The 15,914-nt window shown below is 39.4% G+C and overlaps 1 protein-coding gene across 4 annotated transcripts in view; it reads left to right on the top strand.

Moving 5' to 3' along the window:
- Positions 1-15,914, top strand: part of SLC12A4 (solute carrier family 12 member 4) — a 49,725-nt gene that overhangs the window by 15,816 nt on the left and 17,995 nt on the right. Inside the window, exons 1-8 of one of the 4 annotated variants that reach the window (XM_068693889.1) lie at positions 349-535; positions 4,006-4,100; positions 6,279-6,410; positions 7,591-7,611; positions 12,390-12,536; positions 13,096-13,150; positions 13,444-13,574; positions 13,993-14,234. In XM_068693889.1, the coding sequence (XP_068549990.1) occupies positions 364-535; positions 4,006-4,100; positions 6,279-6,410; positions 7,591-7,611; positions 12,390-12,536; positions 13,096-13,150; positions 13,444-13,574; positions 13,993-14,234 (995 nt within the window). In that variant the 5' untranslated portion in view covers positions 349-363. Of the gene's footprint in view, positions 1-348; positions 536-4,005; positions 4,101-6,278; positions 6,411-7,590; positions 7,612-12,389; positions 12,537-13,095; positions 13,151-13,443; positions 13,575-13,992; positions 14,235-15,914 lie in introns of those variants that run through there. The other 3 variants (XM_068693887.1, XM_068693890.1, XM_068693888.1) reach the window with 3 other exon arrangements.

Consider the following 15,914-nt stretch of genomic DNA (forward strand, 5'->3'; position numbering starts at 1 on the left):
TGGAGATTTAGCCATACTGCATAGTTGTAGTGGTGGCTGTAAATAGAATTATTTGGTTTGGAAGAGAATTGGCAGCATTCAGGAGTTATTATTAATAACTTAATAATTAAGAACCCTTAATTATTGAAACATAACGAAGACTGAGAAGCAGTGAAACAAGTGAGGAGGAAACATTAGCCTACTTGGCATACAGCTTTCCTATCTCACAAATTGAGATTAATTAGGGACTAAGGCAAATAAATTATTCTCTGTTGCAGAGTATATAGCTCCCTCTTTATGAAATGTTCCTTGCAAAACAATCTTGCATCATGAAAACTAACATCACATAGCTGCTGTCCAAGACCAAAGGCCTGATAACTAAGAATGTGGAAAACTGTGCCCATGTCACGGGATGGTGCTCGCCCAGGAGACTTCATGCTTCAGAGTGTAAACTGTCCTCGTGAGAAGCTGGGGCGAGAATTCCCCAGAGTATCTTTCCGAGGTCACCTCTGCACTCTTCCAAAACTGATGGAGATAACAAGCTCTTCCTGTTCAAGTAAGTCTGTGTGAAGATGCTGCTGTTGCTCATTGGCAGACAGAATATACCGTGCAAATATTTTATTGCAATACGTGTCATGCTGTGCTGTACTCTGTTCTGTTGGAGTGTGGTCACCTGTTGATTCTTGTGCGATTCTTGTTGAGCAAATGGAGTCATCCACCATGGGTTTTATTCCTGAAATCAGGAACAGAATATAGACAGAGAAGCTGAGATTAATACCTTGGTGTTGTTTTACAACATGTATGAAAAGTAGAGATTACACCAAACATACAACTGTAGTGAAGGTGATTTTGGCTATCATTTAATTAGCTGTTTTTAACTATTCAGTGTACTACTCTACTCCTCTTGATGCAGGGTGCATCTCTGTAGCACCCAGATCCACGTAATGGTGAAATTAAAATACGTTCTTTGAAAGAACTTGAATGTAAACATACAGTGCCAAGCAGTGGAGTATAAGTGACCAGTCTTTGAGAGGGGGCTTAATGTGGCATTTTATTGGATTGGTAGAATCATGGAGTTTGAAAATTTGCTATTAGTTTGAATAGCTGGCAGTAATCCATAATCTGTACGTACTTCCAGGATAATGGAGCTGGTGCTGTGAATGTGGTAAAAAGCCAGCTGTATCTCTCTATCATCTGAACTGTTCTATAGAGAGAAAAGCGTGGCCTAGCAATCGCAAAAACAATGCTCTAATTCCAGTCACTAGTGTTGCTGATTTTCTTTCGCAGTTACCTTTGTTTGAGCTTCCTGTGTGCAGGAAGATATACAGAGCAAGCACACCAAGGACTTAAATTCAGACGGGAAGCCAATGGGAGGGAATTTGGTGATACTGGAAAATGCAAATGGTGACTGAGTGAGGAGCCAGGTGCTCTTTCTGAGAAGGACAGAGAGCTTTTGAGGAGACCAGTGATTAAAAATGTACTGCAGTAAAATGAAGATCCATTTAAAAAATAATGCCACTTATCTTGATTGATCTTAAGTCACTGTCTTTGTGTCAGGCTTAGGGAGAAGGTATGAAGTAATGTTTCTTAACCAAGGGCAAGTTACACTGATGACAGTAATGAGAGGCTTGGCATTTTGAAAGAGCAAAGCAATTGTCATCTTTTATAAAAATCTGGGATTGGATGTATGAGCTATCTTGACAACAGTATGATTTTTATACATAAAAAGAGAGAGATTGTGTAAGCATTACAAATGATGGAACACCCACTATACTTTTTTTGAAGTGGTAAACTGCTTCTATAAGCTAAGAACAAAGAAAATTACAACAGCAAAGAATTAATTTAAAAATCATTGTTTGACTTTTTTTTAAGCTTTGAATTACCAAAGCAAGTAAAAGCAAGTATATAGGAGATAAGAAGAAGAAGGAGAGGGGGGAAAAAACAAACAAACAAATGAAAATGTTAATTGTGACCCTGCTACATTTGGTAAGTGTAATGAGGAGATACTGCATAGACCAAAGTTTTCAATTTTCGTGGTCAAACGGACCCCGCCTATTTTCAATTTCATAAGTAAAATCTATGGCAGATGACTCAATTTCCTCAGCAAGACTTGCAAATGTACTTTGACCAAAATAGAATAGAATGGACTGCAGAATAGCAAGCAATATGAACTGCAATAAAATTGGTCTAGTACACTCCCTCTGCCAATGAAAGGCCTAATGTTTACAGAAAGCAAGTAGTTCTTACCATTTGTTTAGTAAGTATTTGTCTTTATTTAAATAAATATGTTTTTTTGATTATGTGTTGTTAAACCTGCAGGTATTTTTTTTCCTAGTCATGCAAAAGTTTGACAATATACAGCAATGTGAACATCCCTTACGTGTAGGTAGGGTCAGCGAGTAGGCTGAGACAAGTGCAAGGCAGCTGCTAATCCACACTTCGGTGTTAATCCTCAGAGCAGTGAGAAAAGCAGTAGGCATGTAAAAACAGCCGACTGCTATCTACCAATATTTTCAGTCTGCTAAGTGATTACTTCCAGAAACTTACAAAGACATCTGTTGTTTGTGAGTTTTTCCCCACCAGTTTTGCTCAAAGCACCTGTGAGCAATTTCCAGCAAACACTGCTTCCTCATGTGCATTGCTTCCCTTCAGCAAGAATAGCACTGAAATTTCTCATATTATTTTGCTAGAAACGATGATGTTGGTAACGGTGGGGTATGTGCTGATCAGTGTGTGTAGGGGAGGAGTCTTCTACTTGCCTGCCATGTTAATTTTGTAAGTTGATTCAGATCTCACAATGCAGAAATAATTACACTTCCATGGTATTAAAATAATTTAGCATAGCCTTGTTGAATTGATTACTTTAATCAGTGAAAATATGCACCCCAAAATCCAGCTATTTAATCTCGTTTTTTTTTTTTCCTAGTCAGCGTACAAGGCTTCTTTAACTTGCCATCTTTTCATTTGAGATAATCTGTTTTTCCTTTCATTTTCAGTTTCTTTAGTGGTTACTTTTTTTTTTTCTTGGTAAATAGAAAGAGTATTCCTTGGATTGACCTTCTCTTAAGGAGATACTTTTGGAAATCTCTTTAGTTTCTGTTGGCTGAAAGAGCAGGGAGTGAAGAGTTATAAGCAAAAGAAAGGAACTGAAAGGAATTGTTCGTCAAGCAGATGATAATGGGAGCCACATGTCAGAGAACTTCTGATTACTGGAATCGACTTAATTTTAAATTTTCTTAAATTTATTTATTTTTTCATTTGGCAGAAATTATTTTGTACTATAGTGCCCTTTTTTAATTTTTAAATTTATACTTTCTAAAGAAAGTTTCTGCTCTCCCAGATAATCTTTTTATTTTCATGGTTTGTTGCATATGTGAATGCTTTGCTTTTGCTGTACCTGCTGTTAGGTTTTAATTTAAAAGTGTAAGAGGACTCTGAAGAATGCACGGTCTGTTTAAAACAAAAGTGGTAAGGGTTCATGAAGTCAGTGTGGTTTTATGTCTAGGACTTTGTGGGCGGCGGGGTGGAGGAGCTTTTTGGTTGATATTTTCCGGTATTGTAGCAACAGAGTCTAGTTTTTGAATTGTTCAGTCTTATTATATTGACCCGATCTGTTTGGACATGCTGCTCACAAGTTACTCTCAGTGTTAGGAGAGATTTCCGGGTGCAGAAGAACTGTATCTTGACTTGTCGCAGTTCGGTGTAAGGAGTAGTCATCTAAGGAAATGTTAGAGAACAAAGGCCCAGCTGGGGGTTAGCTGGGACCCTACTTGTACGTTTTGCTTTGCAGTGACTTGTTAGTCTGCTTTGATGGAAACAGAGAAATAGAAAGAGCAAAACCTCCCCTGACAGAGTCACGTCTCTGATATTGATATTGTGGCATAACATTAGATACTGAAAGAAACGGATTTGGTTGAACAAACAAGTTTATTCCCTGTGGATTTTTTTTTTTGTCAAGGTTACAAAGTTTCCTTGGGATTTCTCTTTATCTGTTTTTACCAAAATCTGCTTTGTTTTTCTTTGCAGGTCATGGCAACCATAAAGAAAACAGTCCTTTCCTCAACAGTTCAGAAGCTGGCAAGGGAGGTGATTACTATGACAGAAATCTGGCCTTGTTTGAGGTAATTTCTAAGTGTTCTTCAAACTTTTGATGTGATTTGTGATCTTTTGAGCTGGGAGGGATTGAATATATAATATTTATCATTCAGCGGAAGGTAGAGCATTGCAAAGATCCAGGTGGATTGGTACCTAACTCTCACTCAGTGGGAGTCTGGTATCTAAAAACCTGTCGGTGTGTTTAAGGGTAAGTCTATAACGCAGCAAAGTGTAATGGTACCAGAGGTGACTTGAGGAATTTAAATAGTGAAGCTGTGGCTCTGTGGGCTGAGCAGTGTGGAAAATGAGCCTCAGCCAATTTGCTTTGTTGAGAAGCACTGCATTTTCCTGCAGGAGAGTGCCTAAATTCAGGTATGCAAATTAGCCTGGGTGTCCTGTATTACACCTGCAGTATATCAGTAATAGGGATTTCTTCACCACTTGTGGTTGTGGATATGTGTTTGCTGTCTGAGGTAATGGTGGGACGTTCTCTGGGATGGAATAGCTCAGATACTGCGGGGCAGAGAGCAGTGACTGATTCCACGCAGAAGTGAGGAGGACCAGACTCCTATGCAGGAGGCCATCTGGACCCACACCAAGCCCAGCAGAATCCTCCTCCTCATTTCATTGGCACTGCATTAAGTGAAAATATCTCATGGTGTGCTAAGACCAAGCTTCTGAAAAATGTTTTCAGAAGCTCAGGTTCTGGGGAGTGGTGCAGAGAGTTTATGCATGGCTCTGCAGCTGCTTTCCAGCTGGGCTCCTGAGTTACTGCTTCCCAGTGATCCTGGTTAACTACACCCAGCCAGGCTGGCCCCTGCGAAGTCCAGCTGTGTGGCATCGAGCCTGACATGTATAATTAGCCTGCTAGATAGCAACTCACCCTGGAATTCCTACAAAAGTGTTTGCATGGCAGAGTGCTTGAGCTAAAGACTTGGAAGCACTCTCCCAGCTCCAGTGTCTCATTCCTCCAAGGCACAGTGATTCCATGACCAGGATAAACTGGTTTGCAGGTCATGGTTAGTCCTGCCATTTGTGGCATTAGTGCTGCTACTTACATGCCCGCCTCCTTCCTAAGCAATAGCACAGTACCACACCAATGCTGCAGGCTGTTTCTGTAGTGCTAAAGAGGAGGAGGAGCAGGTAACACAAAGGCTATGCTGCTCAGCTGAATGGAGAGCACATTACTTCAACCAGGTTTTTAAAGATGGGAAATGTCTCATCTCTAGGAAATCTCATACATGAGATTTGTGGAAAGAATAAGAAAAGGGATGCTTAGCTCATGGCATTACCTTTTTACTGTTTGGGGTTGGTTTCTGCATCAGCTGCAAAGCATTGATCCTCCCAGAAACCATTCATGACAATACATGAAGATATGGTAGAACTTCATACAGTGAAATCTTTCATAATCAGCTTTGATTTTCTGTGTAGAAAGCTGTTTCTCTTTGCCATGCATTGCTTATTGTGCAATTAGACATGTAAGGCATTTCAGCTTCAGAGAGAAAAGGGAAGAGAATGACTTTGTCCTACTTTAGTTTCTTTGCAGGCTAGCTGTTTCACTGAGCTGCAGATTTTTTTTTTATTTTTCCTTCTTTGTCTGAGGAAAGCATTTGTTTGCATGGGGAAGCCACTGGTTTGTTCTTGAAATTACTTTCAGAAGTAGAGGTTGGATGGGAAGAATCTAAAACTGTGAGGCTCTATACATGTGGCTTCTGGGATTTTATCTAGTTCCACATGAATTAGATTACACAGTTGAAAAGTGTAATGAAGTGATTCAGACTTCACACGTGCGTGCAACAACTGGACTTCAAGCATTAGACTGGCTTATTCGGAAACTTGAATCTTTTAAAACTGTATCTGTTGTTGTACGTTGATGTTAGAGATTCATGCAAGGCACATGTTCATTTTTGTACAGTCCTGAAGCTCAAAGTTCTGCTTTACTGCTGTAAATTGTGTTTTCCAGTACATAAGGAGAAGGGTGCATACAGTGCATACCTGTTGCTATGGCCTTTTCCTGTCAGTTGCCCTCATTTCAGAAATAAGCCCTCTCCTCAGTGGTTCATGCACCATGAAATATTCCATTCTCCCTTTGTTGATTTCACTGGTGTGTTCCTTGGCAGCCTCATGCCAAGGAAGGCATGACCCCACCTCCTCTCCACAAATGCTGTGGCTTGCAGAAGCTGACTTATTGCTTTCTTCCACAGGAAGAACTTGATATACGACCAAAAGTGTCATCTCTGCTTGGCAAGTTGGTCAACTACACAAACCTTACCCAGGGTGTTAAGGAACATGAAGAAGCAGAAAGCACTGATGGCTCCAAGAAGAAAGTATCAAAAGTAAGTAAATATTCTCTCCGTGGCCAGCTAACAAACTGAATAGTTCCCTGTGTGAATTTGGAGAGCTGGATTCCTTTACACTTTACCTTAACTTCTGTAGCTGTGAGGTGCTGTGGCAGTGTTGCCAAGAAGACTGTAGAACTCAGTGGTAGGTAATCAGATGGCATCAAAAAATGGGAACTGATCCAGTGGTTGAGGAAGGAGGGTGCGCTACTTTGCAGTTATGTACACTTGGAATGGGGTTAGGTAGGGTAAGCTTTTAGCTGTGAATCGAAGTACAAAACAAACAAAAACCAACGGCTTTCCCTACTGCTGTTTGAGGTGCTGGGTAATATCAGAGATCTCTGCAAGCCTGTTAGGTATGACACAGGGCTTGAAGGAGACAACGCCCTTAAAGAGTGGTGGGTGGAGGTCAGATTGGACACCCCAGGGCAGCTCAAGTGTCATTGTGGTTGTTAGGCTCTTAAGCAACTGAATTCCACCCCGAAGGATCTGCAGTTAGATGGTTAGCCCATTTGGGCTGGCCTTGTAATAAGTAAGTAGAAGGTGAGGTTGGATTGTTGGTAGTTTGATTTCTATCGCAAGGGCTATGTTCTAACTGCTGTTGTCAGTGCTCTGGCAGTCAGGCAAGTGTTTTAGCTGGTACTAAAACTAAGTGGTAGGGCTGCATTTTGACACTTGCAGGCCTGTCAGTTTTTTCAAAGGAAAGTTTTCCAGAAAATGAAGATAGTGTTTGAATTCTACAGATTTCATAATATTGTCCTGTCAAAATTTTTTGATCCATTTCAAAAGGAGATGGAAGTGATAATGCTGAAAAACAGCACATTGTTCTCAAAGAGAATGCACATTACGCCATGCTGAATGCTGGATTCCAGCTCTCTTGCTCACACTGTTTCCTTACTCTGCTTGTTTAGTCAACATGAAGCTTAAAGTTCAGTTTTATCTGGGACTAAAGTGCTGCAGTGTTGGGGTTAATATAACATCATTACAAGACTGAGTGAAGGTTGTGTAGGTGCTGTACTGCATTTTGGTACTTCAACCTTAAATCAAAAAAGTAACTTAAACTTTTTAACTGTGTGTTTCTTTTGCATGATACTTGTAGTATGCGAATTATTGAGTCTGTGCAAAGTTTTTACCTTGACATTGCTAATATGAAATCTCATCTGTATCTCTGTTTTAGCATGCTGTTGAGGGGAATAAGGTGAGGCATCTGCTGTTAACTTGGTGATATTGCATAAGCTAAAAAAAAAATATTTCCACCTCTTGTTACCAAAAGCAGATTGGTTGTTATCCTAGCAAAGACAGAGTGGAAGATGTAATAGGCAGGTCCTTACTGTTCAGATAAAGTTCTAATCATTTTTGCTATTAGTTTCCTTGCTGATTGCCCAGGGAGGATACCAGCGTATGATGCAGTCTAATCTGTAAGCCAGTTGCTTATTTCCCTATTGAGAAAGAATTAAGAGAATTTGGTGATGCAGTGTAATATTGGTTAAGACGGTATAGCCTTCTATGGAAGAAACTCAGCAAATAACAGTAAAGTGAGAAGTTGTTCTAACTCCTCAGTAGAGTAACATGTAAAGTTTGTTAGTGTTTCTGTGTCTACACATGATACATGTAAACACTTAAGTATTTTGAAACTGTTGACGGCTATAAAAAAAAGAAATATGGTCCTCATGAAAGCTATGCTTCTATAGTAAAATGCACTTCGGGCTTCTAATTGTCTAGAATTCTGTCTTACTGTGCCCCTAAAATGTGTGTTCACAGACTTTTCAGATTTTTTTTTTGTCGAATGAATTGGGTAACTATTCCAAAAATGATAGTATTACTCTGTGTTAATATCTCAGTGTTTTTTGTGTAAACACTGCTATTTCCTTAAGTGAATCTTTGCCTAGCATGTCTGTCTCTGAGATAAATTACATCAATTGCAATATCATAACAGTACTTTGAATTTCTTCTCCCTGTCTTGCCATAAGCAATACAAAAGTTTAAACATCTCATAGAGTATAATGAAGTCAAATAATAACTCGGCCAATAATTATATCATTAAAAATGGGAAACTGTACAATGCTGTGCATTGAAATTATCTAGACACTGTACAAATGAGATTCTTCCATGGATTTTCAGAACTTCTTAAAACATTTGGTTTTAGTCATTTTTGAAGCAAGAACTGATGCACTGCTGATACCCTGTTCTTCCTATCTGAGCATTAGCACGGGAGCAGGTGGTCCATATAGTTTATGAGTGGCAGCTTTGGTAACTGACTCATTGCTGAATGTTCTCCTGGGTTTGTTCAGCTGATACATGCCCAACTAACTTGACAAAAGGTGAGCTGCCTGTCCTGTTGTGTTACTTACTGAATTGGCATCTTATTGACAAAAACTTGAGCAAGGAGGGTTAGCAGACTCCAGATCTGGTATTCAAAAATTGAAAGAAGAAAGCAGTCCTTTCAGTAAGTGAATATATTTCTATCTATGCTGGTAAGGCAAGTCTCTGAATGAGAACTCTTTTGTGAGCTGGCACACCACTCTCCCCCCGATCAGATCCTTTCAAATTAAAGAGGAGAGCATGAGAGAGCACACACAGTTGTGCACACATAAAGTGATGAAATCTCTGAGTGGTGGGTATCAAAAAAATGAGATCTTTCTTCAAATTTTAAGTTTAAATGAGTAGATAATGAGGTGCTTTGCCTTGTGAAGATCATTGTTACTGACTCCTGCTTTCCAAAGTGACAAGACCAAAACAGATTTGCTATTTCTATGAACTCTGGAAAATGGCTAATCCCCCTTCTAATCTCTTGGAATAATTAATGCAGAGTTTGTGGAAGGTACAAGTAAAGATCAGGACAATTTCAGTGCAAAACAGGTCAATATAAATATATTACCCTGCTTCAGCATTTCCATCAGATATTTTTGATGGTATCATCCTGTGTTAGATATACATCAGAAAAAAAATGATGCTACTGCATTGTAACAGGGTAGAGATTTGGGTTGCTTTTTCTGTTTTATAAATACAGTCTTGTATTAAAGCACTTAGTAGTCACAGTGCTATAAAATATCCCTTTCTCATGGTGGAAATTAGATTAAGTATTTTAGCTCATGTATTTTTAACAAGGCAGAGCATTTCTGTGCTGCTGTTTGTCCTCATGCTACAGAGCAGCCCCAAGAGCTGTCATTACTGATCAATGTCCCTGAGCCCTGCAGGCAAGTGCTTTGATGACCCGTCATACTGGCACAATGGAAATAATGTCCTTCAGCCTCAGATCAATATTTGTATCAATTATGTGTCTGCAGCTGATAAGAGAGAATGCCACACATGCAGAAACACGATCTGCATCACTGAAACTGAGATTTTTGAGATTGTTCTGTCCTTTCTCAGTGGAACTAAACTAAACCAGTGTTTTTCAGAATGCCTTTGTATTATTTCCTTTGTGCAGCCTGGGTTGTTTAATTAGTTTTATTTGACAGCTGCAGAGGCTGAATGTAATGCCCTTCTTATTTCAGTTTGCATTCTGTTAAAGCTTCAGTACTGGTTCAGTATCACTTACTCCAATTAATGTTGATTAAAAAAATGGATAAAAAGGGTTAAGTTGCTGAAGATTACTGGCGTTAAATATTTCTCTGAACAAGCTGGTGCAAGCAATATTTGTGCATCATTCATTCCATGGCTGTATTTTTTTTATTCCACAGGGTAAGAAAATACAGAGTAAACTCTTATGCCTCAGGTGCACTTAGTAATGCTGTGGTTTGGGTTTCATCTTCTGGCAGACACTGGTGCATCTCTTAGGCTAGGCTGCTGTGCTCTGCAGTAGTCTCATAGCTATGCAATTAATGCGCAGTTCCTCTGTGGCTGGAGCTGGCTTGTCACTTGATACACAAAAAGGGCTTCTCCAGAGGGATGGGGAGGGGATGATGAACACTAGAGCAAAACTGCCAAGTAGAACAGATAAGAAAGAGCTGAGTGAAGGCAAATTCTTATGCAAATGAAACACATGTTGAGAGATGTATAACAGGCAGGCTGAAAACTCACCTGCTTTGCTAGTGCTTGGCACACTGTGTGTAGAATATACAGCTGTGCTGCCCCTGCTGTGTAATGGCAATAAGTTGGGCTTCTGAGGAAACAAGGATGGTATTAAAAAGAATAGCCTGAGAAAATTCTCCTCTGCTGAGTCATTGGAACAACTCATTTCAAAATCCTTACCCTGATCAAAATACTTCTGTACAAGTGTCATTTCTGGTAGTATCAGAAGACAGCAATTCCTTTCATCCTTGTACATTGTCCTGAGAAAGCTTTCAGTCCTGTAGGGTAGTAATTTTTGTAGAAATGGCAAATTTAGGGACTTCTTCGTACTGTGGCATTAGGAGCAGCCAAATAAGAGCATTCTGGATCCATTCTGACCCTTTTGGTCATGCAGGGTAAGCCCATTGCTGACCACCAGCACACGGTCCCATTGCCCACTTTACTTCAGGAGGTTTAGCTTCAGTCACAGAGGGAATTCAAAGCTGACGTTAAAAAAAAAAAAAAAAAAAAAAAATTGGCTAGCAGTTCCTTGTATTTCTAACAATGAAATGTTGGGATCCTGTTCTGAAGTATGGCTTTCTTTCACCTCAGACACAGCAAATTACAAATGCAGATGAGGAAATTCCAAATTGTAACATGCAATTGCAAGTTGCACTGAATTCCTTCAGATACTTATTTTAACCTGGTGATACTATAACCACTATATTTTTTAGGATTTTGCTTTGCGTGCCAAAATATACTTTTGCCTTACCTTAGCTAATTCATTCTTTCCTAAGTGAAGGCAAGGCAAGAATGAAGTTAGCTGCTTTATTGCTTTGATAGTAATATGCATGTCCTAAGTACCATTGCTTTTGATTCATGGCTGATTTGTTTACAGGAATGCATGTTATGGCTTCTTATTTTTGCATTTCGTTACTGCTATGTGGAGTCAAATTTGAACAAGTTTTGTTACCTCCCTTTAATATCCTTGTCATTTAGGTGATTATGTATGGGTTTCTTTGGATGCTGCCCATCGGTAATATGGTTTGGAATTCAAGTTTATTAATGCAAAGAAGTGTGAAAAGGGATGAACCTTTGAGAAGTTAGGTTCCCCCTATGTTTCAGCATTCTGTGTGATTTTAAATGAATAACAAAACCTTAAAATATGGAAGCAATGAAATGTCTTGGCAGAAAACCATGGAGATTTTGGACTCTGAATTGCTGCCAGTGCCAGGTGTGCCAATGCAGGGACCACTTTTATTCCTTGAAACTAAACCTTTCCCAGTGGCACTTTGATATTGTTGTGTGAGACCTGACTGTCCTTTGGCAATAACTATTGAGGCAAAGGAGAATTCTGGAAGATACTGCGTTGAATGCCAGTAGTGTGCAGTCACTGTGAAGTCACGTAAACAATTTTCATTTTCACAGTCACTGTCAAAAGCAATTCAGAGTCTGATGCTACTATTATTTAAGTATAAGAAAGGTAAAATCATTCCTTTTATATGGAATATGAAAAAAAAACAAACTAACACATTAAGATTGCCTGTAGATTGCTTCCAAATTGTTTGTGGTTATAACAGCACAAAAGTATATTTTCCAGGAAGCTAATTTATAAACTCTGGGGAATAGGGTAGGTTCTGTCTTACTCTGAGTCTGCAGCCCTCCCCTGGTCTCATCCTGGTTCTACAGTAAAACAGATGAATATGGTTAGTTGTTAGTGACTAGTGTTAAATGCTGAATATAATGACTTCAAACAAGAAGATGTGATAGGGTCAGCATCTTGTTTATAAATTGAGGGTTTTGGTGTTAGCAGTTTGCTTCATGTTTTGTGGAAGTGGAGGATAATAGTACTTGTGTGTGCATACTTCATGTTTTGCAGATTTTTTATCATTTAAAAAAAATGAAGTTGTACGTTTTTTGATTACCTATGCTTTGAATACCTCCAGATAATGAATGCCAACATACTTTTTTTTTTTTTTTCAGTCACCCAGCATGGGCACCCTGATGGGGGTGTATTTACCATGCATGCAGAATATCTTTGGGGTTATTCTCTTCCTTCGGCTGACATGGATGGTAGGAATGGCCGGAGTTCTCCAGTCCTTCCTGATTGTATTACTTTGCTGCTGTTGTGTAAGTATATAGCTAAAATAACACCTGTTACATAACACCTGTGAAACTAGTGAGACACTTGAAGAGGCTGCATTGTAGCTGTATGTGTAATGAACAGCCATGTTTTTGTAGGCATGTGACTTTTTTTTTTAATTTGTATATGATCGTATTTCTAAACTGGCAAACCATTTCTAGTGTAGATACAGTCAGAAAAATGGTATTAGTTCAGCAAAAAGCTGTTTTCTGTGTCCATCTTAGGTCACGGCTGCCTGCTTTGCTGGACAAGCCTTTGTTGGAATTTCAGCTCTGCAGAGGGAGTGACACCTGCACTCTTTTATCATGCCTTGTCTGCAGACAGACATTGTTTGACCTGATAAAGCAGCCATCTCTCAGGCAAAAGTCTCAACAGCTTGATTAGATTCCTGTTCCCCTTGTTTTCTTTCAGATAATGACCTGTCAGGGCAGAATAAATAGAAATACTGTATTGTTTGTTCCCTGACAGGTTTACTCTAACAAGGAATAAGTTACAATTTTAAAAAATGTTGTTGACACCATTGCTTCCATTTTCTTGTTCTCACAGACCATGTTGACAACCATATCAATGAGTGCTATTGCCACAAATGGCGTTGTTCCAGGTAAGTGTAGTTAGCAAACTACTACTAAAATATGGTTTTAATCCAGAGAAACTTGTTTAAGCCAGGTTAAAAAGCCTGAATTCATATCTAGTATTTCCCTTTAATATCATTTAGGCTAAATACTACATTTTTTTTTGGTTTTACTTACCACCGTACTAACAAAAAGATGCTTTAATTTAAGCCCTAGAAAAGCAGATACACACTGTAGTTTTGGTACGTTCTTTTTGTGATTGTTTAAAAATATATAACAACCAACAAATGACAATTTTACCCTCTCTTTTCTTGTTTCATAGCTGGTGGCTCCTATTTCATGATATCCAGGTCATTAGGCCCAGAGTTTGGTGGAGCTGTAGGGCTGTGCTTTTATTTGGGAACAACATTTGCAGGAGCAATGTATATCCTTGGTGCCATTGAGATTTTATTGGTGAGTAATACTGGGGCAGCCGTGCTTTTAAGGCAACTGTTAGATAGAAATACTGCAGTATTCCTGTCCCATATTCATAGGCATGTTCACGTGTCAGACCAGAAGGTCTCCAGTTCTGTAGTGCTAGTGTTGCACTTTAAAAGTTGCATGCTCTGTGGGTATCTAGAATGCAAAGTCTCATGAAAATGTGGACAGAAGCATGACTTAATCAAATATATGTGCTCATTGTTGATAAAGTTGTCTGAGTTGTACTACTGAAATAGAATGAGCTGTTACCCTTTGACTTTTCCTATACACTGAAGGTTCCTGGTGAAATTGGAGAGTGATTTGCATTTCTTGTATAGGGACAAGATCACTACAGTAGTGTAGACAGAGTTGTGGTTCTGTGCTCCTTCAGCTTGCTTTCTTCTTATTTCAGACATATATTGTGCCACAAGCAGCAATTTTTTATCCATCCGGTGCCCATGATGCATCCAGTGCTATGCTAAACAACATGAGGGTGTATGGAACTGTATTCCTCATCTTAATGGCAGTGGTGGTCTTTGTAGGTGTGAAATATGTTAACAAATTTGCTTCCCTCTTCTTGGCCTGCGTAGTAATATCCATACTGTCCATTTACGCTGGAGCTATCAAGTCCATCTTCGATCCACCTGAATTTCCGTGAGTAGTATTTCTGGACTGGGGTGGGGTGGGGGGTATAGCTTTGACTACAGATTTGGAAGATGGGATTCAATAGAAGTTACTTAAAACTTGTGCCTAATATGTTGTCAAAGCTCTTCTTTTTTTGTGCGTCTGAATTATTTCAGATTTTTAGCTGTATATAGTAGCACTGATAGCCTTCTGCCTGCAGAGCTCATGGAATAGAAACTCCTTAGGTGAAAACAAATGCATTGTCACATTCTTTAACTGCTTCAGTAGAACAAAGTCTCGTGAGTGTACCAGATTGATGGAGGCTGACATTTCTCTGCTTCCCACAAAGACGATCCATTTAGCCTACGGCTGCTGAGTTACTTTTGAGCAAGGATTGGGCTGGGTTATTTATGCAGCCCTCCTTAGCAGAAAGCAGTGTGGCAGCTCTGTTTTCTTCAGGCCAGTCAGACGTGATGTGCTGCCTTCGTGGCTGGAAACTGGTGGTGTGATGCTGCTGCTCCCTGAGAAACAGAGCATCTCTCAGGAATGTGGGAGGTGTGATGGGGCCGTGCTGGAGCCCCAGTGGAACTTCCCCTTGGTTTGAAGGCAGATTAGTCTGCTGTATGAGTAGCTCTGCTCTGAACACAGCACACGCTCCTTGGCATGTTAAACGTGTAATAAGGTTTCTTAAACTCAGAGCTGGAGCAGCGGTTACGTGGATACATGTGTTGTACCAAAAATGCAAACGATATTTCCTGATACTGCTGACAAGAAAAGAACGGAATGGAAATAGAGGAGTTGAGTCTGCATAATTATTCACATTTCAAAATGTTGTGACCATAAATAAGCAGTCACAACCCACAAGTGCTCCCTTTAGATATTTAGGGCCCAATGATTATAATATTTTACAACAGCAGCAGGTTTACAGCAGTAAAAATAAGAGTGTCTTTACCTCCCCCGCATTATCTCTTCTATTGTTCTTGAATGTTCCCTATCTTTCTTCCTTGGGCTGTGCTCCTTTCTCTTTTGCTTCAGTAATCAGAAATTGTACTTATTTTTAATACTGGAGGAGAAGGCTTCTCTGAAGTTACAATTCACAGGCTTACCAATCCTAAAGGAATGGCCCTATCTCTTTCATTTTCCTGGCTTTACAGCTTGTTGAGGCCTGTGAATCAATGTAACTTATTAAAACGTCTGAAAATAATAAACTTTTTTATTTTTAACTCCCCTTTTGGGCATTTCCTGGCAGTAGGAGGAGAGGCTGAATGAACTTTTCAGTGGCAGCAAGCTGTAATGTTGCATCACCCTCTCTGTGGAACCATCTTTGGAGATGCAGGTTAAAAATCTCCACTGCTGGGATAAAGCTGTGTTTGTGGATAGGTGAATCACATCAGGAACTGGATGATTTCAGCAGTGATGCATAGTATCTTCTGACAAGAAGAAACTTTGTTTATTGGGACTGAATTGCATGTTTCTAATTCTGAAGCTAAAAGCTATCAGGGATTATTTAAAGACTTCTGTACAGAAACTGGTATAATGCTTTTCTAAATATTTTTAGATCTGTGAAATATTTTCTGTTCTTATAGTTTTATTTAACTGGAAACTAAAATATTGCTTAATACCTCACTTCCTTTGTTTAAGGTAAATTTACCACTGACATCAAAATCTTTGAATCACTCTTATGTAGCTTGCTATACCTCTCCCAGATTC

The sequence above is a fragment of the Anas acuta genome, chromosome 10, assembly GCF_963932015.1.
Source record: "Anas acuta chromosome 10, bAnaAcu1.1, whole genome shotgun sequence".
NCBI classification, from domain to species: Eukaryota; Metazoa; Chordata; class Aves; order Anseriformes; family Anatidae; genus Anas; species Anas acuta.